At 37.1% G+C, this 13,718-nt stretch overlaps 1 protein-coding gene across 2 annotated transcripts; it reads right to left on the reverse strand.

Moving 5' to 3' along the window:
* Positions 1-737: 737 nt before the first annotated feature.
* On the reverse strand, positions 738-13,712 carry LOC122564989 (protein SET). 2 transcript variants are annotated; one of them, XM_043720592.2, is made up of 8 exons: positions 13,433-13,712; positions 11,601-11,658; positions 10,098-10,240; positions 8,107-8,210; positions 6,348-6,461; positions 4,927-5,097; positions 4,239-4,394; positions 738-3,661 (listed from the first exon to the last, which is right to left on the reverse strand). In XM_043720592.2, the coding sequence occupies exons 1-8, from the start codon at positions 13,503-13,505 to the stop codon at positions 3,638-3,640; spliced, it is 843 nt and encodes a 280-aa protein (XP_043576527.1). In that variant the 5' UTR covers positions 13,506-13,712; the 3' UTR covers positions 738-3,637. The 2 variants fall into 2 exon arrangements, with proteins under 2 accessions (XP_043576527.1, XP_043576528.1); XM_043720593.2 differs by lacking the exon at positions 13,433-13,712 and adding an exon at positions 13,008-13,090.
* Positions 13,713-13,718: the final 6 nt, after the last annotated feature.

Consider the following 13,718-nt stretch of genomic DNA (forward strand, 5'->3'; position numbering starts at 1 on the left):
ACTACCAGTTTGAGGGTTCATGGAAAGGCTGTGTTAAAGTCCATCCTGCCACAGAGGTGTCCGAACAGGCTGAAATAGTTAAATATCCCTCAGAGTAAAAGTAATTAATGTTGTCTACCATTAATGTTGCATTGAAATACCTCAACTTTTTTTCTAAATGGAATCTGTACTAAACACTACCACATTTTGAATATTGTAATTCAAGTATTTGAATTACACTTCAATAAGTTTAACCAAATAATACACTTAGATTTAATACCATTCATTTCAGTGTACAATCTCATTCAAAACTAAATTAAATCCTAGACGCAGACGTTAGAAAATCTCAGTGCACCAGGAATTGTCTGTAAACGCCTAACTAATATTAAACTGCACATGCATCAAATTTTGCCAGAGGAACAGTTGTTCCAAAATGGCTTAATTTCTTAAAACCTATCTTTTCACTAGCCTGAATGGTTAGTTCACCTCAAAAAAAAGATCAAATAGTCAATGACAACTACAAAGTGTCAATACCATCTCAGTATCAGTAAGCATTCCTGTGGTAATGGCAATTTATAATGTTCCATTTACATTGTCACATCCCATAATATATTGTATCATGCTAAAATTTTTAGAAATATCCAAAAGCCTATTAAATGCTAACTGCTTCATTTCTGTTGGATGAGATTAAATCAATATTTGTATTGGCAATACACTTCCAAATGTACACAACAAGCAGTAAAGACAATACACAGCACTATGGCAAAACATGTATACAAACTTTATTGTAGATAACAGTAAAGACAGATTGATGAGAACCAATTTAATTTAAAAAAAAAACAAAGTTCAAGATGAAGTCAGGACACCTTCGGCTGCCATGTCAAACAAAACCCAATACATTTAAAGATCAAGTGTCTATAAATCCAATTAAACATTCTCAAATGTGGTTTATAGACATCATGCTCTCCAAAACATTGCCAAGCAAAGCGATGGCTTAGCCAGATCCCATTATCAGGACAATTATGTAAGCAAAAACCAAATAAACTAAACTACAGCTCTGGTTATACTCATTAGGCTTCTTGTATACCATCATTCTTTTTAGACGGAAGTGTTCAGGTCTGTTATTACTAGTTTAAGGAATCACATGCCTTATGCTTGCATTGCTGGTGGTAGAATTATTAGTCATTCCATCAATTTGCCAAAAGAAAAATGGCATGGTTGGTACCAGTCAGCTATCTTTTTGCATCCCAAGGAGGGCTTCCCAGCCACAACTCAATTCAGTTTCTTTGCCTCTACCGGAGTGGCAAGAATACATCAAAAAACAAAGGACTTGCTCAGGAGAATGTATTTCTCCAAGTGAAAACATGCAAAATGTACAATTCCCTCTCACGAAGACACACTAATCTTAAAACACCAGGTGGAACTGAAGAATTGCATTTATGAAACAACAGTATTCATGAGCTGCTCAGGTTATACTGAAATCTAATGGAATACTGGAGAAGATTTAGATACGAAAATCTCTGAAGTTTGCAGCAATCAACTACCAGTGTTAACTAGGACGAGTATATTTAATCAATTTATTACACCATTCTGGCAAGGCTCAGGATCAAGAGGTAAAATGTTTAGCAATATCATAATGCCTATTCATCACTGGTAATAGATAAAGAAAGATGGCACCATTATCCATTCACAGCAACTGCAAAATCCCAAAAGTAACTGAAAACAATTCAAGTTGGTGGGAGTTAAAGCAAAATATTACAAAAAGGAATCCAACTCAAATTCTTAAACAGCATCAAGAAAGAGTTAACGAAAATGGGAGAAGCTCATAAATCAAGGAACACAGTTGTAATCAGGCCAACGTCTTTCTTTGTACAATAGCATTCGAACGAGGTCACAGTTTAGTATAATCAGTACAAATTCTGGAAAGATCAGAAAAGCAATTGAACATGAAATAGGAACAAAAGCGTACAGTAAATACTACAAGTAGCACTGAATGGGATACCGACACCCAACCTGTCAAAAAAAGGTGAGGCAATAGATCCCATATCCTCAAAAGCTAATTGCAATAAACTGGTTATGCCACAATCTCATTCCTAATAGAAAGGAGCCAGAATGGAATAAAATAGCACAACCTATTTTGAACGACCAGAAATATGATGAATTTGCAAGAGTTGCGCCAAATCCATTGCACACCAATAATTATAAAATGTAATAATTACACAAGAGTCTAACTTTGTGGCAGGCTTTTAAAAATTCAGTTGATTATATACACACATATCACTATATTTTTGGTGCTAAATGTGTAGCATTTATGGCAGACCCCGGTTGCAAAGAAAATGTCATCAGTTCAATGGATGTTTTGCAACTACTGCCAGGACAATATATACATTATATACCAACTTATAGAATTTAGGAACTAGAGGCAAAATAAATCAAGTGCAATTTTGGTAGTTAAAAGCAAGCCTACAAACAGTCCATAAAATGTGTGGTATTCAAATTTAAACAAGCACTTACAATGCAACACTGGACCCAGACCCAAATCATTGAAGGAGAACACCAAGTTCTCAGGGTTGCAATTTGCCTTTTGTAATTACAATCTCATTTCCAATAAATACAGAACGGATCTCTAATTATTACAAACTCAGTAGCTTCTAGAACATCACAAACAACTCCGACGATTTGTTCCTTGATACTTGTAGCACTTAAATTTGTGTACATATTAGAGTTGTTACAATTTGGTCTCAATTTTGACACTGAAGCATTTACCTCAGGTCTGTACAATTTCCATCCCCATCAACCATTTACCAAAAATAACCATTCTAGATTGGTTGCAATTAAGTCCACAAAACATCCCAGATTAAAAGCAAACTCACCACGCACTTTTTGTGTACACATTTAGTTTTATTGTAACAAAGCAACTTGTACACTCTAACGTTTAAAACGGAGCAATTTTCCTTTCCAGTGAAACAAAAAAATTACATTAGAGAGTGTAGATTCCAATAAGATTCTACAGATTGTTACTCCTCCATCTGCCGTGGGGTTCAAATCGATTAATATTTAAAAGTTTGGTTGCACGGATGTTGTATCAATATACAATGCATCAACATGCTAAGTACAGCCAGTCCTCAAAATACCCAATAAACCCACCCATTAGAACCCAACCATCTGCATCTACCCTAGGTGTTCAGTGACACCCATTTGTTACAAGAGAGAAGAAAACAAAGGACTTGATGGTAACTGCTAATTCTCCACATCACATGGAAACACAGTGTAATCTCTGGGCCAGAACAGGTAGGAAAAAAGCCTATTCAAAATTATCTATAATCACAGCACAAAGGCAGAAAATAGTTCTGGGCTTCCAGCAGAGGGATGGGTGGATGTGGGAGGGTGGGGTGGGGCTTAAAATAAAAAGTAAAAAAAAATACAATCACATTACTACAGAAGATGTGTGCTGATCAGCTGGCGCTAGGAGAATTCATATCAGTTCACGGAAATGGCAGAGAGAGATTGCCACTGTTGTTTGCGCATGTAACTCATCCCAATTGTGTATAATGGTTTAAGGACCTCAGGAGAGCAAGGAAACTGAGCACAAAAAGACAGCAACTTGCTCCCAGGGACTAAAGAAAAAAAGTAGAGGTGAATATCAACAGCAACCAGATCAGTCGTCTTCGCCTTCCTCCTCCTACAAATAATATGGAAAACAAAAAGGTTAGTACAAAATAGCTGGATGTAAATAAAATACAAATCAGAACTGTAAGTGTGTTCCTCCACAACTATTAACAGCTATGCATATTACAGGTGCAAAATCTTTTGCCCAAAAAGTGTTAAATTTCAGTTTTCTTCTGCATGACATTTGTAAATTTAATAGGAACCACACATATTGAACAAATCTTAAAGCACCCTCCCATTTTATATTTAACCAAAATGATGATCTTCCCCTTACATGGATTTGCAAGACAACTCTTGTATCCTATAAGGATACACTGGTGGCCAAATCTTGTTTTGGAAAAGCATTGAAGAAAGTCAGACTTGTGAAAAAAGAAATTTGAACAGATTCAAGATTTGAGGCAACCGCCTACAAGACAGAAGTTAGCCCATCAAATCTGCTCCAATGAGATCATGGTGAATACTCTTATTGATGCAGAGAGATCAGCCATTCCCCATTTGGGGAATAAAGACAAAGTTAGCCAGAAGCATTTTAAAGGTTCCGCATATATGTTACCACACCTGGGCTGGGAGTTAAAAATGAAAACACTTGCCTCGGCTTCTTCTCCTTCCTCCTCCTCTTCTTCGTCCTCCTCTTCACCCTCTTCATCCTCATCTCCTTCTTCATCGATATCCTCCAATCCTTCTTCTTCCTCCTCATCTTCATCCTCCTCCTCACCATCACCTTCTTCATCTTCCATATCAGGAACCTAGCAAGACAACATCATAATGATACTTTTTGTCAAAGAGTGCATGCATGTTAAAGCTCCTCAGCATAGTGTTTGAACTTCGAAGTGAGAGTCACATATGGTCTTCAAGCACCAGGGCAAAAATGAATTCATTAAAATGACATGGGATTGCTAAACAAAAAAAATCTGCTGCACACAAGATTAAGATTCCTCCAAAACTGCTACAGAATGCCAAATGAGTGAAGATCTGACAGATACAAAATCAACAGTATATCAAGCTATCTGGCATTAACTATAATGCATCTTTACAACTAACAATTATAAAGCAATAGAACTCCCAAATAATTAACATCACCCCCTTCTGGGATTTCAGCCTGGCTGCTCAATAGCATGGAGCCAGTTATAATACCCACACATCCGCTCCTTTGTGTGGAAAGAAATACTGAACTTCCCACAAAGTGATACAATCACTAATGAAGGTGAATGCCCACATCCCTTACACCAAAATCAGATGTCATGTCATAAGTTTGCACACCTAATATGGGATACTCACTAAATAGTACTGCAGTGGGTTTGGCCAGATATCATCCTTGATGACCTCTCCCAGTTCATCTGCACCTGCATCTGAGTGATCGGTAAACCAAGTAAAGAAGCTTTCTGGCTCTTCATGCTGTCGCTTCCTGCCTGCTTTAGTCTGCGACTGGCTGGAGCGCTTTGTCAGGTCCTTGAAATAATGCAAATGTTCAGTTGTGTAGGATTGGGAAGATGTGTAATTATAAGTGTTCAACAAAACATTTAGGTACATAATGCTAGACTTAGCATTATGTTCATTTAGGTACATAATTGAACTTATAGTGGCTTAAGTTCAATTTTGAAAATTAAAATTCCCTTCAAAGACAACAAAGATGCAACCAAACACATTATATCACAGAATTTAAGTGTTGAGAAAATCTTGAAGAATTCCAATGTTAATCTGATCAGGTTTTACCTAGTAACTGTTGCAAAGATAACATTTAGCAGAATATTGGCAATCAGGCTTTCCCAAGAACAGTAAAATTGAAGAAAGAGGAACAAAGAAGGATAAATAAACTTCACCATGAGAGCAGTATAAAACTAATTTTCACAGTATAGCCAAATGAACTCAACAGATATGGGACTGAAATGTCTGATATGCATAGCTCAGTACCTAGCAGATTCAAAGAAGTGGAAGATTTCTATTCAAATCTAATGAACACCAATTATTTGGCAACTAAATTATTGCAAAGTATTATAATACATAGAGGGGAAAAAACACACTGCAATGAATGTCAATGAGATACAAATTTAAATCTTTTCCATGCAATGTTAACTGAACAGATATTTTTTAATTGAATGCAAATGAATCACATCAATTTGGATAGACTCAAATTTTACATAGAAACAAACCAAGGCTGGTCAACACTTAAAATCCATCTACCAATTAAGATCTAGCTCAACTCTAAAGCAGTTACCAAATAACTGCTCAAAGTCACACTACTGCTTTCATCACCTTACAGCGAGGCTTTGAAAAGAACTGTAACAAACATATCGGGATGCACCTACACTTCTCTGAGCTAAATTAGGGAATAATGAAGTACCAAGTCACAAGACCCACTGAGACTTTTCAGGTTGGATAAAGGTAGGAACAGGTGTACGGCATTCAGTCCCTTGAGCCTATTCCATCATTCAATTAGATCACAACAGATAGAGAGGTATAACTTTTAAGGAACCAAGCTAACAAAACTCCGAGTTAACTGTTAATAATTTGCAGACCCAACAGCATTCTTACAAAATCCCAGCTTTCCATTACCCCTTGTGCAAACTGTTGCCTGACATCACCTAACTCATGTAAATCTAGTTCTCTTTCAATGTAACTGCAAGATCACATATCTTTAAAAAATAAACAGAAGCACCCTTGAGATTGAAAACAGTCTGGTATTCAGCTATTAATCCTACCTTTCCTGCCTTCCATTTGATCTCTGTTGATTTTGAAGATGGGTCTCCATTTTCATTCAGATGAAATTCTTTGGACAGAACTTTATTATCAAAGTATGGGTTCTCATCAAAATACTGAAAATAAAAACCACACATCAGTTTGTCTTCATTGTTAGCGTGACTAAGAGTAAAGAAACTTGGGTTGAAGTTCCTGAAAAAAAGCTGTTTGATGTATTTAATTATTTGTGAAATCAAAGAACCTGCCAAAATAGTTACTGTTCATATCCATCCATGATACTCCAATTAGTCAGAAGTGGTCATATAGCATTTAACATTATTCAGAGATTGAAGAGGAGGAAGAAGAATTAAAACAGAGCATTCATCAAACTGCAGGTATTCCAATTTACTTTTACTTGAACAATACTAATTTATACATGTGTACAGAAACAAAACTGGAGAACTGAAATCAGACTAGTTATATTATTCAAGTATATTTTTAATTAAATGTCACAAACTAGGATTTTCTCCAGAGTTTAGTACCGTTCTGTGAATGGGACACGTCTGCCTGTAAATGGCAAGGAAGTTCTTCCAGTAACTTGTTCAACATTTACCCCTCTGCAAGAATCAAAACACATCTACCCAGTTATTTTGCTCTGCTACCCGTGGGGCAATTGTTGTTTCTATTCTTAGTCACTAATTACAAGATTTAGCACCCATTCCTCGGTTGTCAAGATGTTGGGATTCTTGAACTCAAGTGCAAATTGGTTTGCATAGTTTCCAAACTTTTTAAACAATAATTGCTCAATTTATTTTTGGCCAGCTACTCTGGGCCACCCGAAGACACGAAATAGACTAACATTTAACATTTATCAAAAATCAACACTACCCAGGTCAATGGAGGAAGTTAATTGAATTTTTTTAAAAAAGGTTTCTTAGAACAATGCTTTATTTACCCATTTTGCACGAATAGAAAACATGTCACTTAGTGGTCTAACAGGTCAACAGTGTTTCCCCTCCCAAAGTCACGGGTTTAATCTAATTGAGCATGATGGGGGTATTGTCGCTCTATAGTAGCTGTTTGAGGCGAATTAAAACAAGACAACAAGCCAATAAAACAACCCCATATTCAGCCACTGATGGAAAGTACGAGAAATTAACTTAACATATATTGGCATATTAATTTGCACCATATCTTAAATGCTGTCAGTTAAGCTATACAGACCTGGAAATCTGCTGCAAATAATGGTAACAGGTCAATTCCTGAATGGATGTTATACCTCTAATAGACGAAACTGCAAAGATCGATAGGTGATTTGGAAGCACACCACAGCCAAACCCAAGGATATTGAAGCAAACTAAAACCTCTTCATTGGCTTTGTGCAGCTAATTGAATTGACCAATGATTTATAATGACTAAAGTTCAAAAGGTTCTTACAAGAGGCTTTAGGAATAGATAAGAGTTACCAAATTTACAAAAATCACCTGTCTTTGCTATGCATTTTACATATCAGTACACAAAAAGTTTAACAAACCTCAGAGGTTAGCAGTTTTTAAAAACTTCCTATACATATGTTACTTCTCAAAATCTTCCTATACATATATGTTACTTCTCAAAAGACTCCCAAAACAGAGAATGCTAAAAATAAATAGAACCAAGACATGTTAGAGGCTTGACAGTATGAAATAAGTTGTTCATTTTTGTTTCAGTACTTCAGCCCATAGAACTCATTTGATTTTAAATACCAAATTCAACACATCTGCCAAAGAACAGCATACTTACAAAATCTATTCTATAGCCTGATTTGATATCTTCAAATTCTGTCACCTCCACTCTCGTCAGATAATGCAGCGCCTCCTCATCTTCCTCTCCCAGAAGCGCAGATACTGGAACATATGAACGTAGATGCATAAAATACACTGACTAAATATTGTATGCAAGAAGCTTCATTTGCAGCCTCAGGTCCACAGACAGTATTGATTAAAGAATGGTCCACATGAAAGGCAATGTACACAAATAGTAGAGCAGTCCATAATTGCTGGATGTGAAAGGAAGGGGTAAAATGAAGAGGCAAAGACACTAGATGCTGCTTGCTATGCTTTTTCATCAGGTGATATATTTCTGAGATTCCAAATTTGAATGTTATGCTGAGCTTTATGTACAATTCTGAAAAATTTAAAGAATATAATGGAAATGAAGGCTCATGGTGCAATGGTAACAACCCTACTCTGCCCCAGAGATGTGTAATTACAAATAGGTTGATTAGATTATCATTGTAAATATTGCTAAAGAATGTAAACACAATGACCACTCTGCTCTTTTCTATCAAGAGCTGAACTATTCCTTCATTCAGAAAAAAGGTAAAAAAAATAGAATTATGGAGTAGGTAGATTCGCTTACTACTCATTAAAATGAATATAAGCACTGCATGTTGTAATTCTAAGCCTTACTAGCTGGACCAATGTTTTCATTTATTTCACTGATGTTTATTGAACCATGCTGCACACAAATTGGCTGTCATCTCCCAACATTACAATGGAGCTAAATCGCACTTCACTGAGAAGGTGCCACAAGTTATTTATTTCATTCACACTTCTGCAAATGCTACTAGTGGAGATCCAAACGACACCATTTAAATTACTCTAAAACTGTCTTACACTACTTACATAGAATTAAGTAGCAAAAGCGCATTTGGAACATAGCAAATAAAGACATTCTATGCTATTTCTAGATAAAGTTGCAACTTATTGTTTACAATTTCAAAATCAAGGAGTACAGTGGAATTATAATTAGACCCCACACATCAAGGTCAATTGGAAATCAGTCCCATTTGGGATGTCAGGTTAATCCTGCATAGAAGGATTAAGTACAGCAGCAAACCCCACACCACATCCACCACAAAAATCAAATAAACATTCGGGTTAACATGTTACTTGTGAATCAAGAAAAGGAAGCAATTGTAGTATACATTTGCACCCACTCTGGGTTTTGCCACAAAATTTATTTCTGTTCAGATATTTCCCATATGACTAAGTTTGGGGGTAAAAGCATTTGTTAAAATAAGGTATAAATAGACAGGAATTTGAACTCCTACTTCATGTATAAAAACAGGATACAATCAAGTATTTAAAGCAGAGCATAAATGACCACATTTGTAATTCCTACTGTTCACAAGCCAATCTCAAAGGAAAAACAGAGCAACGGCTCCAGATGTCATTACCAGCTAAAAACATTTAAAGTGGTAACTATAATTTTGGCTACAAAAAGCACAATCCAGAGGGACCAACACAGCACACATTTAAAAAAATATGCACTTGATTGTTTCAAAACTGTCAAGGTGGTGACTTGCTGTGAAGTCTTTCAAACAGCATTGCATGACCAACATGTGCCCCTAGGGGTCACTGTCAACAGACATGCAACTAGTACTCATTACAATTTCAGCAAAGTTCACAAAAAACTTACCAAGACATTTTGTTACACATTTTGGCAAAGAATATCTAAAATCCGAGTCACAATCACTTCAATTTCTTGGACGTTGATCATTTTCCACATAAGAAGATTCTCTTGTAAGTAAAGATCAAGATCCCTTTCTGTACTATTACCACACACAAGTATTGTTTAAACTAATTTGACCCTTGTCTCAGCTATCAGCTTCATGTGAAAATTCCACATTGCCTAAATTTGTTCTCCCATTTTATTCAACACAGAATATTTATTGAATCACTATCAGCAAAGATTTTCCAACTGAACAATTATTGCATTTAACTGCTCACCTTGTGGGTGGTTGACAAACGTAGTCACCCAAAAGTTGGGGATTTTGGCAATGAGTTCTGACCGCTTCTGGAAGTATGGCTGGCGTAGCTTGTTGTATTTTTGCTCTACTTTCAAAATTTCCTCACTTGCCTGTTCATTCAGTCTAAATGGAAAAGTATTTTTAAAAATTAAGTCAAGAGTTATTCATAGCCTTGTAAAACAGGATGGTGAGAGTTTAACAAAAAAAGCTACAAGTTTGAAACACAAGTTTAATTCTGCATTGACAAACAGATGACTAAATAAGACGACAGCATTTCTGCATACAAGGGGCAGAGAGAAGAACAAAAGGGAAAATGTTTTATCCGTTAGAAACTAACTTGTTCAAAATATTTCTACAAATCCCAGCAGTCATACTTGAGGTCATAATTGTGCTTTTAAGACAGTCTGACTACAAACTAACAACTTAACAGTGAGCTGGGTGCAGTGATTTTTTCCTTCTTCCAATTGCTTGTCCAGAATGCCAATGTCATAACAAACAAGTCAGTTTTCAAATGCAACACAACTAGAATCATTTGTCTCCCAAAGATCCCATTTCAAGGAAAGGATTAATATCAGCAGAAAGATATGGCTGCATCCAAATCTTCAACCAAAGAAATGGGAAACATTTAAAGATTGTTCTAAATCACGAGAGAATAAAACAGGGGAGGAAACTTTGCTACTATTATGCAAAATCCTGGTTAGACCACATCAGAATATAATTCAGGGCACATCTTTGATTGGCCTTGGTAGGAATGCTGAAGATGCACTAGAATACTACTAGCAATCCAAAATGGTAAATCACAAGATTATATCTAAACTAGCCTGTAATCTCCAAGTCAGAGAAAAGGGACAGCACTGACATCACTTGTTGAATTCTATCTGTACACTATCAATGCCCCACAATAGAGAAAGCAGAGGATTTTGACTCTTGGAGTCATCAAGTTCAAATAATTTGGGCAATCCTCAAACCTTTACCATCAACCTCAAAATTTAACAGCCCAAGAGAAGATGACCAGATAGAACCTACAAATAGATAAAGCTAGCCAAAAAGATTTTGGTAGAAAACATGTGACAATTAATAGTGTAATCCGAACAATATTAACATGTCTTCTCCAAAATCTCAAATATTAACATGTACTGCTACCAATTATAAAGCAGTGCTTTCATCTGTGGATGTCAGCGCAGTATCAAAAAAACAATCTTATAAACACTGTTCTAAGAAACTTGTTACTTTGAAATTACAGAATTTACCTTCAATTTCACCGAATATCCAGTACAGTGTAACAAGTTTCAGGACATCAGAAAATGGCTCATAACACGTGAAACGGTGGAAACTTTTAAACTAAGGGCCACTTCCGCCTAATGCAACATCAAAATTATTGACCTATTTAAAAATGTTTTTCAGATAAAACTTTTAAAGCAAAGCTCAATCAAGCACCCAGGTATTAAAATGCAAAAAACATACATTATTTCCTTTACATTACCTGTCTATTTCATTCTGTACTTCATCAATGTGTTCAATGGCTTCCTGTTGCTCTTTTTCTGTAAATAAAGTTTTCAAAAATCACAGTTAGTGGTTTGCTCAGCATTTATGGTATTTATAACACTTTAAGAACGATAATTGCAGTATGGCCTTCAACTTAAACACTTTTCCCTAAATCAAATACCTTGAAAATTTGAAGTCATTAATTGACAGATCCAATTTGGATTTATGGAAACTCAAAAGCAACATTACCAGTTTGAGAATAAGTAGGCAAAAGGTAAAGACACACAAAGAAATTTGTGACCTCTTGATTTAGCACCATTTCATCCAGACTGATGACCTTGGGAAGAAACATTTTATTAAATATTTAAAAAGGCAAGTGGTAAGCTTGGAGGGGCTCCTAATCACATTCTGCAAGTCAACCTACTACAAGTAACAATACTGTTCAGTAATATTTTGCCAGAAAGTTACATTCACATCTCAAAAGTAGATGTAACGAAATGTCATTAAATCCAAGGTATATAAAAAGTCCCTTCCGCTCACCTATTAGTTGAAACTATTGAAAACGGTGACAGACCAAGTCATTTGCAAACAGCGTCCAGATTTATTTAGAACTGTAAACGCCTTCGTAACAATTATTGCGAATTTGATGATAGGAGACATCAATAATTCGCCTGCAACCCACGTTTCAGTACCGCTTCCCTTTGTGTTGAATGAACCCCTGCTAAATTATGAGCCGCGTGGTTCCTCCACGAAGGAAGTCGTTGCTTTCAATGCCGACATTCCATTTTGAAATGAATTACATCGAAAACAAACTATTTTTTTCCAAAATTCAGCATTAATGAAAGTTGGCCGTACATCTGCTTTCATTTTATGATTTCATAAGTTTAGTTCATGCAATAATTTTCCATTCAGTTTCCCCTCCTTTCACACGAATAAAACTCTGCAAGTGCATTTAACTTTTCCCTCCAGATTTTGCTGCTTGTTTAAAAAAGTCTCGATCACAACATTCTGATTCTCAAGAAATGGAAATCATTTAGTTAAAAAGGCTCAAAAACCAAACACGGGCTCACGTAAAAATCGCGTGCACGAGAAGGGTTTTTAGCTGGCATCGCCTGCCTGGAGGGTTTAAATCGTCATACTAGTTTGCAAAAAGGACAGTGGAAAGGTGTCTACAATCCCTTTAACTCTAGGCCGCATGGTTAGGCCTCTTCTCCCCAAGTCCGATGACTCTAAACCGCCCGAGTGATGTTGCTGCTCGCGGGAAGCCCTTGTTCAGACCTGCCTCCTTGCACATCATCCTTACCCGCTCTAGGATTAGCGGGGGGGGGGGGGGGGGGAGAAGAGAGAATGTCTGTGTGCATACACTCGCTTGGGGGTGGGGGTTAAAAGAAATAGGGCATCTCACCTCGGGCCGACGAGCAGGCCGCGGCGGCTCCGTTTCTCTTTCCTGGTATCATGGCGGCCGCCTTACACAATGAGGGAGGAGGAGGAGGTGGTGCAGAAATTCTGTTCTCTCTCTTCTTTTCTCCCCCCCCCTCCCTCCCCTCCTCTAACACACACACTCTCTATGTGGCTTCATAAACATGGCGCCGGAGTGAATGGAGTTACCCTCCCGCGCTGCCTTTCAGCTCCTCTCCAGCCCGACCGAGAGGGGGAGCGTGGGGCCGCCATTCCGCGCACATACACAACACACACACACACACAATATACATACACAGATATACATAACACACTCAACAGAGAGGCCTTCACAAACGCAAGCACGAAAACATATATTTAACCAACAGGCGATTAAAAAAAAACAATCGCTGCACAAAAAAAACAAATTACCTGAGGTCTCGTCTGCACCATCATGGTTCGAGTTCACCTCTTTTTTACTCATCTTTGTCGCTGGGACCGACATCTTGGAAGAAGGAAAAAAAGGGGGAAATAAAAAAAAAGGAGAAAAAAATGATTGGAAAAAAAGCCCTGATCCGCGCTTTCTTTCACGAATCTTCCTCTCTCTGTATGTATTTTATTTTTTTTCTCTCCTGCACTCCCCTCACACACACGCTGTCTCTTTCCCCCTCGATGGCTCAGCGGGTCTCGCGCCTCTACCACAGGAGGGGAGGAAAAA

This window comes from Chiloscyllium plagiosum, unplaced genomic scaffold (genome assembly GCF_037043375.1).
Source record: "Chiloscyllium plagiosum isolate Xiang-an unplaced genomic scaffold, Cpla_swu_hap1 HiC_scaffold_21, whole genome shotgun sequence".
Taxonomy (NCBI): domain Eukaryota; kingdom Metazoa; phylum Chordata; class Chondrichthyes; order Orectolobiformes; family Hemiscylliidae; genus Chiloscyllium; species Chiloscyllium plagiosum.

Excerpts from the sequence above, each read along its gene's own strand:
- LOC122564989 (XM_043720592.2), bottom strand. The coding sequence starts at position 13,505 with ATGTCGGTCCCAGCGACAAAGATGAGTAAAAAAGAGGTGAACTCGAAC. Across the intron at positions 10,241-11,600 it reads GTACAGAATGAAATAGACAG|ACTGAATGAACAGGCAAGTG; the intron begins GTAATGTAAAGG and ends TTTTCCATTTAG. Across the intron at positions 3,662-4,238 it reads AGGAAGGAGAAGAAGCCGAG|GAGGAGGAAGGCGAAGACGA; the intron begins GCAAGTGTTTTC and ends TATTATTTGTAG.